The 15199-nt window shown below is 46.3% G+C and overlaps 1 protein-coding gene across 1 annotated transcript in view; it reads left to right on the forward strand.

Annotated features, from left to right (window-relative positions):
- The window catches only part of LOC146784184 (uncharacterized), a 739190-nt gene that overhangs the window by 380608 nt on the left and 343383 nt on the right, over positions 1-15199 (forward strand). The window contains exon 15 of the mRNA XM_085632912.1: positions 2314-2484. Within this exon, the coding sequence (XP_085489038.1) occupies positions 2314-2484 (171 nt within the window). The remainder of the gene's footprint in view (positions 1-2313; positions 2485-15199) is intronic.

The following is a 15199-nucleotide window of genomic DNA, read 5'->3' on the forward strand; positions in this document are numbered from 1 at the left end:
ATTTTCTGTTTGATGTGCTCCCTTTCAGCCTCACAAACAATCCTTGAGTGTTCATGAAAGTGATGGCTGTCATCTCTGCCCATCTTTGGTGGCCAGGTTTACCAGTATTCCTGTACCTGGACAACTGTCTGTTGAAGGTGGGCTCGACGCAGTTAGTGGTGTACCACATCCGGATGATGATGAACCTCTTGATATTGTTGGGGTTCACTATCAACATGCCAAATTCCCACCTGATTGCTTTGCAGAGGCTTCCATTTATTGGGGCAATCATGGACACAGTGGAGTTCAGGGATTTCTCTCCACCGCAACAAGTCCAGGATATGCGGGGTATGGTCCAGGTGTTTCAGGCTCTGTCCTGGATCCACGGTGAGAGCAGCACTGAGGCTTCTTGGCCTTTTAGCCTTGTGCATCCTCCTTGTTAAGCATGCATGATGGCATATCTGTTCTCCGCAATGGAACTTGAAGTTCAAATGGGCCCAGCATCAAGGCAATGTGACTAATGGCATACATGTCTCATATTAGACCGCTCTGAATTTGTAGTGGTGGTTGCTGGAACAAAACTGGTCCAGTGACAAGCCACTAATCCCTCACACCTCAAGAGCTGATGATGGTGATGGACACATCCCTGCTGGGTAGGGTAGGTCATCTGGGGGAGGTGGAGATGAGAAGTCTCTGGCCGAGGAAAGGCTCCACATCAAGCTTTGGGAGTTGTGGGCCATTCATCTGTCTCTGAAGGCCACCCTGTCACCCTTCAAGCGGAGGCTGGTGCAGGTTCTCACCGAAAACACCACTGTCATGTGGTACTGCAACAGGCAGGCCAGAGTGGGGCCTGGGTCAGTAGGCTCTGCACCTCTGGGAGTGGTTGGAGCACCAGTGCATTTTCCTGGTCGTGAACCACCTACCTGGGTTCCTAAATGCCAGAGCAGATAACCTAAACAGGTGGTATCTGGCAGATCACGAGTGGTGTCTACATCGCAAAGTGGCGCAGGGCGTCTTTTCACTGTGTGGAGAACACTGTCTTTTAGCTACCAGCAAGAATGCACAGTATTAAAATATTTGTATGTTGGAGTTTCTGCAAGAACACTCATTAGGAAGTACATTCTGGCTGGAATGGCATACAGGACTCATGAACACCTTCTTACCCCTGCCTCTCTTGCCCTGAGCTGTGAGAAAGATCAAGAAAGACCGGCTCCAATCAACCTAGCAGCTCTGAATTGATCCAAGAGAGTTTGGTATCTAGACCATCTGGGCATGACTATCTGCCCTCCAATCAGTTCGTAAGGAACTCCTGTTTCAGCAGTGGGCTTGGTCCTTCACCTGAATATACCCATATGCGCAGAGATTGCGTGGTGGCAATTGACTGCTTTTGATTTGATGCCTGAAGTGGTGAATGTCATCCTTGTTGTCGGGCACCCTTCCATGAAATCCATTTATGCTAGGCAATGGGATAAATGAGTGGTCTGGTGCACTGTACACAAGACTGACCCCTTACAAGCAAAGATGTTTGATGTCCTTTTGTTTAATTTTTCTTTGGCCCAGCACTGGTCAAGCAGCAACGCCTGTAAGGCATGAGAGCCGATGCCCCCAGGGCTAAGGCTGCTACCACTGTGTTGGTGCAAAGAGTGCCAGTCCTTGGCATCTGCCAGGCTGAGATGTCAGCATTAGTACATATATTCACAAAGTATTAGTGCCCTAACAGCCAGGGTGGCAGAAAGGATATTTCACCTGCACGGTCCTTCAAGACGTTTTGGTCTGAGCCCACTGCACAGACCCTGCACCTGGGGAGGTACTGATAGCTCTTCTAAGATGAGGTATCAGCAGAACAAGTTACTTACCTTTGGTAACTTTCTGGGAATTGCTTTAACCGCAGATTCCTCACTGCCTTCCCAACTCTTTTTAACATTTAAAAAGGTACCAAGTTAGTATTCAGCATACTGTAACCAACAATTGTTCACTCTCAATGCCTGAAGGCGCAGAAAGGGTTAAGACAAGAAACTGATGTCAACACGCTAGGGTGGTGCTTAAATGCTGCAAACGCCCTTACTTCCTAGGCACCTTGCGGTACGTGAGCAATGCTTTGAAGAAGTTTTCAGATCCAGTCTGGTGCCTGGGATGTACTCTAGGTGAGCAATCTGTTGTTAGATGGAGTGTCCACCATAAGAGCTTTACTGAAGGTAAATAACGTGTTCTTCTCTCCCACTTTCTAAGACCCTTCTCACACTGTCCCTTGGGCAGACAGTAGAATATCTACATGCTGACGCATACTGTAATTCACACTAAATTGCCATCGAACTGTCTTTTCTCTACAACTAGATCTCTTCGTTGGTTTCTGAACGAGATGAGTTAAAGACCCGGTTACGTCACCTCGAGGGCAGTATATCTTTTATAGAGCGTCAAGAACTTGAGCGACAACTCAACTCTGCGAAAACAGAACTATTTTCTGAACAACGAGCATCCAGAGCGAAAATGGAAGAGCTGCAAGAGGTAGGTGCAAAACGTGATGTATTGGTGGTGGAGGGTGAATGCTTTTAGATCACTGACCAGATGGAGCATTGCTTTTGGTTAGGAAATTTGTTTTATTTATTTGTTACTCCTTTCACGGCCCCTTTACAAATGCTATGTTTTTGGTCATCTCTGATAGTGGCAGAAACTATTTGTATTGCTTTAGAAATGCTAGTACCAGTTGTACCACACATATATTTCCATCCTTCTGAGACCATAATCTGAAACTGTTGAAAAACTATTCAGTTTTTTTTTAATTTTTATTTTTTATCTTTATTTCGGTCACTAGGACCATAAAAGAATATAAAATAGTACAAAAGTTATAGACAATACAATACAGACAAAATTCTGGTAATTATAAACAAAACACAGTTAAGCTAAGATCGTCATAGTAGTTCATTCAGTTGAGAGGACTTAAGGCAGTGCATACGAATGATCCACATTGATGTTAAAAATTTGGCAACCGCAAATACAGTTGGGGCAGAAAGATCTGTTTTCAATATTCTGAAAGCTGGGACATGCTGTCTAAAACCCAGGTTTCTAAGGAGAGGGCGAAGCCAATAGTTCCTTGGTCTTTGGTATGCTGGGCAAAAAAATATAACATGAAGATCCGTCTCACACGTATGCGCGCAAGCAGGACAATGAACTGTGTGATGGGAGTGTGGCCAAAAAACCGTGTGCGCCCTAAGGGGGAGAGTGCTATAGCGCCATTGCATATATAGCTTCCTAGTTAATGGCGGGCCCATGTCATCAAAGATAAGCTCTAGATGGTATGAGTCTTTGAAACCTAAAAAGTGACCAATTTGGGACCCCTCCCGCCGTCTCGTGATAGCAACACTTAGGTTGTATTCATAGTAAGCCATCGATATGGATTTTCTTGAGACCCTGGGGCAAGCAGACGCTGGGTCGTACCACAATTCTGGTCTACCTAATGACTCGCAAATATGCTTGATGTATCTTAGCCATGGGATTTGTATATTTTTGCATAGACGCAGGATCTCTGTCAACTCAGCTCTATATTTGGAAAGATCTGGCGAAGACCATATTTTACACCAGAAGGTTAAGGGTCTAAGACCCAGCTCCTCTGAGATCGGTCTCAGACCCAGATCCAGTTTGAATGGCAAGAGTGGGGTACTAGTTGGTAGAGCTGCCATTTGCCTGATGAAATTATTTTCCGTTACCTGCAGCTTCTGCCCAGACGTGTGCCCCCATATTTCAGCTCCATAGGTCGCTGCCCCTCTTGCCTGGATTTTATAAATTTGTAGATGGGGGGCGAATGGCTTATATGTCAATCCTTTGGTCATCCTGGCAATGCCACCCACCGACTGAGTCAGCTTCATGTTTGCCTTGATTTTATGCGAGTCCCACGTCATGGACTGATTAATTACTACCCCCAGATACTCAAATGTGTGAACCCGCTCCAATCTGGAGGACCCTATAGAGGGCACGCACGCGTTGTGGAGGGCGGGTTGAAGATCATGTACTTGGTTTTTGCGGCGTTAATCTCCATCCGCGATCCACACAGAAACAAGCAAACCCGTCCAAAATTCGTTGTAAGCCCATGGGGGATTTGGAGAGCAGCAGGGTATCATCCGCAAACATAATAGCGGGGACCCTGCTGCCATCCAACTTGGGGGCATCAGTATTGCTCACCTCATTGAGGTAGTTTATAACCCCGTTGACAAAGAGGCAGAACAGGGTCGGTGCAAGAACACAGCCCTGTCTAACCCCCCTGTCAACGGGGAAGGCGTCCGAAAGGGTCCCTCCTCTTCCACATCTTACCCGGGCGAAGTTTCCATGATGTAGTCTCTTCAAGATTGATAAGATGTCAGCGGGAACCTCAAGGTCTGATAAAACAGCCCATAATTTATCCCTGGGGACTAAGTCGAAGGCGGCACGCAAATCCGCGAAAACCGTATATAAGCTGCCGCCCTCTATCAACACAGTCTTCCAATATAGAAGAATCAAACTGAAGATTTGGTTAATAGTAGAAATGCCTCTGCAGAACCCTGCTTGGTATGGACTCATGATCGCACTCTCCTCTATCCAATCCTGAAGGCGATTTAACATAAGTCTACCAAAGATCTTCTGGGGGACATCAATAAGGCTAATAGGTCTGTAGTTGGCTGGGAGCAGAGGGGAACCCTTTTTGAAAATTGGGACAATCTCTGCGCCCAGCCAAGTACCCGGCACAGCCATGCCTACCAGGATGGCATTAAAGAGAGTCATAAGATAGGGCGCCCAAACATCCGGTTCTTGCTTGAATAGGTTGCCCGGCATACCATCCAAGCCTGGTGCCTTTCCAGATGCCAACCCAGCAACAACCGCTCGCACCTCTTCCATTGTGAACAACTCCCCATTCCCAGCGGGGCAAGACAGTTGGGTAGAACTTACCCTGTCGTCCTCCGGTAATTTGTAAAGGGTCTGGAAGTGCTCCTGCCATACCTTAGCTGAAATGTTAGGTTGTATGGCGGAGGCCAGCTCCTCCGAGCCTGTGTTAACACATCGCCAAAATTTGCGCGAGTCCCCCCTAGCCAGGAAGGTGGTGAGTTTTGCCCATTTTTCGTGTTCCCATTCGCTTTTGGCATTGGAAATCAAAGATTTGTAAACTGATCTCCTTGCCCTAATTTCCAGATTTCCCTTTCCCTCTTTGATTGAGATCAATAGGTCGGTCTTTGCCTTGCGGCAAGCACTGTTATACCAGAGGGGGCCGGCGGTTTTGCCAACAAGCCTGCGTGGTTTGTTGGTTAAGCATTCGGCAAGGGACTTGACGAGGTCACCGTGTATCTGGCCTAATTGCATGTGTACGTCCTGGGTGATGTCTTTCAGCTTGAGTGCCTGGACCTTTTCGAATATGGGGATTACCTGCGCATAGAGCTTAGGTATCTTCTCGGGGTGGGAGACTATTAGCTCCCATTTCACTCTACGCCTGTTGTTCTCAACAACCAGGCTCTCCTCAGAGGACACCCTTTGTTTACCCCTGGCCTCAGGCCCAGGATGAGCATAAACTAGTTCCAGGGCATTATGATCACTATCATCCCTGGCAGTTACCCAAAAGTCTCTGATATGCGACCATGAGGTCAGGGGAACCAGGACATAATCGAGTCATGATTCTCTGCCCACTCTATTGAAAGTGCATTTGGAAGGAATGTCGGAATTAAATCTTCCATTGCAGGCCCGGAGGTCATATTTCAAAGTTAGGGAAGTAATTTGTAGGGCCAGAGGAGACCACGTTCTTGGGGCCGGAGCCTGAGAGGGGGGTATGGACCAAAAAAGGTCCTCCTCCGAGGCCAGCCCTTCCAGAGTGTCTGTGAGGGTCTCGAAGTGGCAATTGAAATCCCCACCTAATAAAAAGGGGGTACCCTCAGGAATTTCATTAAGGGCAAGCACAAGCTCCGCAATTGTGGGCGACTCCTGTGTAATGTTCACTGGTCTAGAATAAACATTTGTCAACAGGAGGCTTTGGGAGTTAGGCCATTCCAACAGTACAAGTAGGATGTCTTCCGTATTAGACGGAGGATAGCAGCCCTGCTCCCCAGGTCAGTAGCCACCCGTATTGCAAGGCCGCCTGAGGGGCGCCCTCTTCCCCCCCAAGTCGCGTGTGTTGAAAATGTTGCAAAACCCGTGTAGGTAATATCTTCCCTTGCCCAAGTCTCTTGAAATAGGCATATATCCTTTTCCTCAATGAAGGAACTCCAAGACGGGGTATTTAGTTTGTTGACTAGGCCCGCTACATTCCAGGATAAGATCTTGAGAAGGGAAGAGTTACCTAACGTGGATTGTGGGATTGGGTGCGGAACCTCCCCAAAGTTTATCCCCAACAGTGGACTATAAGCAGAATTAATTTCTTGAGCAACCCGCTCCATGACCATGTTAACTGGGGGACTAATAATCCCTAGGCATCCTTCTTCATTAACTTGAGTGTACTCTTGGTCGACCTTCGCCTTAGGACGATCTAGTTGATCATTAGATGTTTTGGCCTTGATTTGGTTTGGGTCGCCACCTCCCCCCAGCCCTCTCGGTCAATCCACCATATCTAGTGAACTAAACCTATTGTGGGTGGAAGGATAATCAAATCGAGGAAAACCTATAGGGGGGTACTCCCTTCTTTCCCCTGTGCCCCTTCTTCCCCTTCTCCTGCCTACTGGTTCCCAACCTTCCTCATCCTGATCAATAATTACGGACGGGTAAAAGAATGAGAGGGGAAGGGCTTGAATAGAGGTCCCCGGGGCATTGACAGGCCAGCTACATATATGGGAAACTGTGCGAGGGTCCCTGAAATTAATCAATACACAGTCTCCCTGAATAGTTTTTCTAGTGTTTCCTAGCCATGGAACTCTCCTCACCATGAGGACCTCGCTATATATGCCCACGGGGAGAGGTCTGTGTATGGAGAGCCAGTGGATTACCTTATTTTTTAAAGCCTCCGCAGGTTCGCTAGTAGATGGTTTTAATTCAGGGATGCCAGCTAGGATGACTGTGTACGGGACTGCCTCCGGAGGTAAATTAACTGGCCTGTGTCTTGTGCCATTACCCTGGATCCGTAGTGTAGGATCTAGCAACGTCCCATGGGGCCCAAAATTTGTAGTACAAGATGGGATCGGGAGATTTGGTGTATGAGGAATGGATGGTCTAGGATGGTGTACTTGAGCTGGCTTTGGTAAGGGGCAGCCTTCCTTAGCTAAAGGTACATGCGTGGGCTTCGTATTTTGGCTATCTGTTTTAAAAGCCTCCGCTATTTGGTCAATTCCCTTTTGTAGACTCACTAAGCATATTTCCAATTACTATTCAGTTATTAATTCTCACAGAGGTTTGTTACCTGCAGAAGATAAAGCAGTTGCATACCTCTACATACCTTTTGTATCTCTTGTTCCCCAGCATTGAATCTTTCACTTTCATATACTCACATACATTAATCATTCCCTGTCGTCACTGATCAGGCGGTGAACTTTTTGGTTACTCAATTTTAGCAAAGTAGTGTACTGTACACTCAACTACATTGAGAAGCTGATAGACTACACACATACAGCCCCCCTCCTTGTGTGACCCAATCTTCAGCCAAACGGAGAGTACCACTGTCACCTCTTCCCCTGACAGGTGCTTCTGATTGCTAGATTTTGTTCCACTGGTTCAGTAATAGGAGATTCATCTGGAGTTCTGTCTATTTGATATTTCCAAGTGATTCTTTTCTTCTACACCACAACTTTTTCTTCAAATTGATCTTCTCTACAATTGAAGCATAGTGTACATTCTTATTTTTGTGGACATTTCAGAAAAATTATCCAAGATGTCAGAGTCTTCTGGGAAGTAGTCTCTCTTCAAGGCTTGTAAGATCTGCAGTAAGCGGTAGACCTTCATGGAGGACCACCCACCAAATGCCTTTATTGTCTTTACCCAGGTTATGAACGTAAGAATTGCCATGTTTGTAAGAGGGATTAACCAATACCCTTAAAGCTAGAGAGAGAAGATTGTCATTGGTTATCCTGGAGCAAAAGATGGAGGGTTCCACTTCAGTCAAGCAGGTGTTAACCCATAAACCCACCTTGGAAAGGTATTAGGTAAAGATTTCCAAATCAGCTTAAAGACCCTGTGACCCTGCACATAAGAGTAAGACTATTGGTCAGCCAGCATCATCTTTAGTGTTGCCAGGCATGGACGCTGAGTCTCCCAGAAAGCACCAGCAGACGACCAAAGGGTTGGTGCCGTCTACCCTGATTTGCCTGCAGAGCACCAAAATAAATCACTTCAAACAAACCTTTGAAATTGACAAAACTGGTGTCTTCACAATGAAAGATTGCAGCTGTTGACAACCTTGTTGACGAACCAATCAATGACAAAAACATTCTACTGATATGCCACAATCAGCCATTTCTTGCACAAAGTCTGCACCACAGGTACTAGTGTTGGTGTTACCTGTGGCTGTTTCACTATTACCTTTTGTCACAACACTTTAGGCTTTGCTGGTCTTGTCAGTGCCATGAGGCATGCCTGCAAAGTTACTGCAGTACGCCTCGTCTGGCCAGGAGTGAGAAGACAAAGCAGAAGAACCCAATTTAGACCAAATTGAGGCTTTCTTCAGCAAGGATGAATATCATTGAGTGGGTCAAGGGGCAACTCAGCATGCTGATATTCACATCCAGCATGTGGACACTGACGATGAACAGCAGATATGGGTATCTCCAAACCAAAGCACGAGATATCAATCTTTGCCTACAAACAGATGTGCCTATCTTTCAAATGCTTTTATACTTAACACACTACAAACAATGATGAAGAATTTTAACCAGAGATTGCAACCCCTCCTGCAAAACATACTGCAACAAGAACCTGTATCAGTGCCTCACAAGTTTTGCAGCAAATCACACACAAATCTATTCCTCAATAGGCCCCTATAGTTACTGTCCGTAAGCCTACCAAACAGCTGCCTGCACACTCACCAAAGATGCACTCACTTGAAATCCATTGTATTGACATGTCATCTGAATATAGTGACTTTCAGAAGGAACATCCACACGGTGATGAATCCTCAGATGGATATACCCTCAATAAGAATGTTGATGGCAATACTGCAAACAGAGATTCAGAGTAGGACAGGACGATGTAAGCCTACACCCTGTTCCCAGGAATTTTCCACCAGATACAAATTGGCTGATTTTATACTCTTTTTGAGAAGGCTTCACCTGATTTCTAATGTGGAGAAGGCCAGCTTCCTGTTTGACTTCAAAGAAACATCTAACAGATGAGCTAGGCTGATATCAATTCTTTATCATATCTCGGAGGGCCTTTTGGTTCTGAAGAACCCAGCTACTGCTACTTTGAATATGTGGTGCATAGAGAAGAAATATAAGGCACATACATCTCATCTGTTGTGCATCTTAAATTAAAACATTTGTACATGCTTTCCGAACTCTATGACACAAGCTGAAAAAGCTCTGCACTCTCTGGACATCAAAAAATGCTTTCAATTCTACCTTCAGAAGACTAATGATTTTCGTCACACAGACCAACTGTTTATAGCCTGTGGCTTCCCCAATAAGGGTAACCCTATAACAAGACTTTGGCTAAATGGATCGTGTCTTGTATATAAAAGGCTCACAGTCTAATGAACAGTTAGCTCATGGGGTCCAGGAGTCTCACTCAAGGATTTTAGTAAGGCAACAGCATGACAATACTTCGTTCTCTAAGCATTAGTGCATTGAAGTCTGAACCTGAATAGAAGTTGCAGTCGGAATACCAGTGTTTAGTAACCTTGTTTTCCTAAGATGAGCATCATTACACACCTCCCTGAATCTATGAAAATCTGAGAAGAAAATAGTTTACCTACCTGCATCTTTGGTGCTCCAGTTTTTTTTTCCAGATTCACAAACTACCCACCCTCCTGGCCATGAGCCTTTAGGAAAATAGCTTTAATACGTTCACATTCACACACTGGAAAATCTGGCAGCTGGACGCCTCTGTCTAGGAAAGGGATGAGAGTGCTGCTCTCTGATTGGCTGAAGTTTGGGTCACTCAAGGAGGTAGGCTGGATGTGTGTAGTCTTTGGGCTTTTCAGTGCTATGGAGTGCTTTGCGAACATTGGGCACTGAATGTTTCTAGCCTGACACTGAGGACTGATTCAATCATGTAAAACTATGAAAGACCCAATGTTGGAGAACCAAAGTTACAGATAAGTAACCTGTTTTCCTCTGTTGATTATTGTTCTCTTTGCAGATTTTTTTTGTTTGAAATTGTGAAGCCACCACACTGCGAGCCACAGATCTTCTTTCATGTTGTCATTGATGTCCTCTATCAGATGTAATAACATACAAGTGTGCAAATAATGCTTCAGCACCAGTGTCCTTCATTTGTCTATCATGGAATCTTCATTAATCTGCATAAGTACTGGAATATTTTTGCCATTCCATAACACCTTTTATTTCTTTAAGAGCGAAATAACTTTGACCTAGGCTTTTCATAAATGTTGCCTATCTATGGGCAAAGCCTTTTTGTCTTTTCTTTTATTATCATCTCCAGTTCAGTGTAAAACTAAAATAAATATGAAACTAGTAAACATCTTTCATAACAGAAAAGAAATGGGTAAGGAAAAGAAAGATTTTCTAACGGAGAATATACATTGTTCGTTAGCTGTCACTTACTTTTTGATGCTCTATGATGAGAGGATCCCTGAAAATCTGACTGTCATTCTCACTTCAAAAATTTAGATTTGGGTTGGCAAAAGTATAGGAACCACTGCAAGGCGAAGGCCATAACTGGGCCAAACAAAGGACCAGGCAGAGACAGAAAGAGCCAAAGTGGTGGTGGTCAACCAACAAACAACTAGTACTGGAAACCACCAAAAGATGGGAAGCACTGGCCGAGGGATCCCATGAAGAAAATTCGGACTGGGAGGATGATGAGGATGACACGACTTCCCCGGTCGATGAGAGCTGAGAAGTTTATTTGATACCACCCTAGAGAACCAAGGAGAATGGGGCGGGTGGGATCTCCACACGTACCACGGAGGGGATAGATAACATACCATGCACTAGAGGTGGCGGCCAGTTGAAAGACCACAGTATGGTAAGGTGCGGTGGGGAGGGAGTTGTGATAGCGTTGAATAGGCAGCAGTGACACATGGGTACAGGAAACAGGTAAGGGAATCACACCACCGGGGAAGGAAGGATACACACATTGGGAGGGTCAGAAATGACAAATATAAAGATGCAGGCTCTAGGATACTAACGTAGAATGGTAATGGTTTGGGGAACCAAAATTAAGTAAAGATAGTGGTGACGTAAGTCCCAAAGAGATATGAAGCGGATGTGGTGTTTCTGCGAAAATGCACCTCTAGGGTTCTAACTGTAGATTCCTGGGCAGGGGTAAGTATAATGTGGCCAGTCGCTCTTGCTATATGTCTGATTCAAGAGGGGTTGTGATCCTAATAAAGAAAGCAGTAGACTTTTACGTAATACAGCTCAAGACACATGACCTTGGATAATACACAGCAGTCTTGGGAAACTGGGAGGGGGAAACCCTAGTGCTATGCCTCACCAGGGCTATAAGTTCATACCCTGCGGCAACTAGGACGCTTGCTCCTAGTCCTGCCACAAGGAACAAGCATTCTGGGTGGAGACTTCAACATGAAACTACCCCACACATGGACATATCCCACACATCACAAGCACGTAGCCCATTGGCAGGCAAACTAGATAGCTTTGTGCATGCCTTGGGACTGAGTGACATTTGGAGACACCTGCATGAGTCTCAAAAGGAGTACGCGTATTATTCGGAAGTCCACAACACTCCAGGATAAATTACTTCTTTACTCCACAGGCAACATAGATTCCCAGATGCTGAATACAAAGTGAGGAGTATCTCAGACCACTCACCTTTAGGCATTACCTTAGCAACGACACACAAAAGGGAAAGCGGAATGGAGAATGGCAGTGTGGAGACTCATTAATAGATCTGTGGTGGAGCACCTTGAAAAAGCCACAGAACACTATTTCAAAGCGAACACCCTCACTGACACTATAACCCGCTGTAAGCTTATAAGGCCACATTTAGGGGGTTGATTATATCAGATGAAGGGGGGGGGGGATGCAGAGAGTGCAAAGATGCCCAACAATGGAAAAAGATATAACAGACCTTAAAAGCGCATGGGCCGGGAAACCTTCAGATGAAAGGCAGGCCAGCGTTCTCCTTAAAACAGAACAGTATCACACAGTGGCCGTGGATGATGTAAAATTGACCTACCGGGTCTAAAGTTACTACACGGTGCGGGAGACATGGTCGGGAAAATCACACTAGAGAATTAGACAGGAGCCTCATCATGGACATTATAGCACCAGGTGGCGCAGGAATAATGAGTAGCAAAGAGATAGCGACTGTCATGGTCAAATATATGCAGTGTTTCTATGCTACACATTCAACACCCCCCAGGTGGGTTCTACATGCCTTTGTACGGGACTCCCCATGCAGACGATTGGATAGGGAAAAAACCCAGGAATTAGAGGAGGACCTGACGAAGGAAGAAATACTCCTAGCCCTTACAGAGATTCACTTTGTTAAAGCTCCGGGCCCAAATGGGCTACCTGCAGAATATTTTTAAAGAGTGGCAAGCAAGGTAGCAACCCCACTGCATGAGATGTATCTGGAGGCATACTGGGGAGAGGACTCCTGAGTGACTGATGCACAGCGACAGTTGTTCTTATCCCAAAGGAGAGTAAGCCCAGAGATAGATGGGACTCCTACCGGCCAATATGACTCCTAAATGTGGTCACCTACATACTGGCGAAAGCATTAGCAAAATACTTCGCGGGGTGATCCCTAATCTGATCCATCCCAACCAGAACGGCTTCATTTTTTTTTTTTTGCAGAGTTTTATATAGCGCAAACTTGACCCGAATCCAATCAGGTATCAGAGCGCTTTACATAGCACCAGTTATGTTACATTAGGACACACATTCATTCTTTGTTAGGCACAGGGAGATTAAGTGATTTGCCCAGAATCACAGGATGTTCAGCGTCATTACCAAGACTCGAACCCAGGTCCCCAGGTCCGAGGTCGAGCGCCCTAGCCGTTAGGCCAACTCCACTCCATTGATCGACTAGGCTAAATCTCTGACACATTTACAATAATATCACAGCGATAGAGGGGCTCAGGATACGATTGTCGGTGGTGTCTCTGGAAGCCCACAAAGTAATTGACTCATTAGAGTGGCGCTTCGTATTCACTATCTTGGACAAAATGGGAAATGGTCCCAAATTGTTGAAATGGGCCAATCGTCTCTACACAAACCCTAGGGCTAGAATTAAAGTAAATGGGATGCTATCCAAAGTTTTTCCTAGCTGTCGCTGCACAAGACAAGGTTGCCCCCTGTCACGATGCTATTCGACTTATCGATACAAGCCCTGGCTGAATGGATTCAGATAGAAGCACAGGTATGTGGTTTGGGATGGGAAGACCCAAGGATACCATCGTACACTGATGACATCCTGTTATATTTAATGGAACCAGAGACCTCCTTTACACAGTATATGGAGAATACTCTGGCCTAGGTATAAATTGAGAAAAATCCCTTATTTTCCCAATGGGAATTGGGAACCTAAGGATGCCCTACCCTTACCGCTATAAGTGGAGAAACACTATTTCAAATATATTTAGGGATTATTGCTCTCCAGGGATGACCGCACACACTACAATTATAACCTGGCCCACTACTGGCATGGCTAGATGATAAAGTACAACATTTGGGTACCCTACCGCTCTCTATGCATCACTGCTGCGTCTGTTTTAAACTGTTGGTCTCTGTTTGCGACCTTGTCTCATTTGAAAATACCGGACCTCCAGAGCTGCGCAATGTCCCTTTTAGCGATCATGTTGCCCAAAGTCACCCAGCGTTCTTGCGCCACATCGCAGTCACTCGGTTCCCACACATTCAACACACATCGCCGAGCCTCAGGGAGCAGCGCCACACCCGTAACCTCCTCCATCACTGCATGCACACCAGTCCAGAAACGTAGCACCTTCGGGCACTCCCACAGAATATGAAGAAAAGTACCAAGCAAGCCACAACCACGCCGACATAAACCATCACTTGTGTAACCCATGTGAAGCAAGCGGGGACCGGTGACATAGACCCTATGTAGTATCTTCAACTGCACAAATCGAAGGCGCGCCGGTATAGCAACCTCCCTCGGTGAGGCCACGGCCGCGACCCAGTCCTCATCATCCAACTCTAGGCCATCAGCGACCCAGACCTCTCGCAAATGTGCGAGAAGGTCCGCTCGAGTATTAATCAATTTTTTGTAGATCAGGGAAATAGTACTATCTGGCAGGTAACCATCAAGCAAACGATCTTCCAACGGGGAGGCTTCGGGGATATTTGCAGGATTCGGGAAAGCGGAAAGTAGCGCATGGCGCATCTGCGCATAGCGAAAGAACTCCCTATCGCTCAGCTTATATTCCGTCTGAAGAGCTTCAAACGATTTAAAGGCGCCCTTCGTCCAAAGATCCCCCACACGACTAATGCCGATCAAATCCCACCTCTCAAAGCCTTTCGACCGCCATAAACCTCCCAACACATCCGACGCATACAGTGGAGTCGCACGAGACAGACGGCCCGTCCATCCTGTAGCAGCGGTGGCGCAGTGCCAGGCGCGCACCGCATTTTTCGTAGGACCGGTCAATTTAGTACTTCCCTTCGTAGAATAAAGCGCCCTATTGAAATCTCTGCCCGGCAACAGCAGCTTATCCATTTCGTACGCGGGGTTCACCGCCGGGCCGTATGTCCCATGATTCACCGCCACCAACTGGGACGCCCAATAATATCGTCTAACGTCAGGGAGAGCTATGCCACCGTCATACCACGGTAGAGTCAATTTAGCGAGAGCAATGCGCGGTCTCCCATCCCAAACTAGCTGCCTCTGTAAGCTCTCTACCTCACTAAAATATCGGGCGGGCACCACGTCCAGCGTATTCTGCAATGCATACAAAAAGCGTGGAAGAGACATCATTTTGAATAAGGCTGCCCGGCCAAGCGGCGATAGCGGGAGCCTACGCCAACATCGGCCCGCAGCCGCTGGAGCGGGGGCAACAGATTCAGAGCGTAACGGACCGCAGGATCGAGGGACACGTGGATACCTAGATATTTAAATCCAGAATGTGAAATCTGAATCGGACAGCCACGCGGGAGAAGAGGGGGGTCGCCAACCA

This window comes from Triturus cristatus, chromosome 11 (genome assembly GCF_964204655.1).
Source record: "Triturus cristatus chromosome 11, aTriCri1.1, whole genome shotgun sequence".
NCBI classification, from domain to species: Eukaryota; Metazoa; Chordata; class Amphibia; order Caudata; family Salamandridae; genus Triturus; species Triturus cristatus.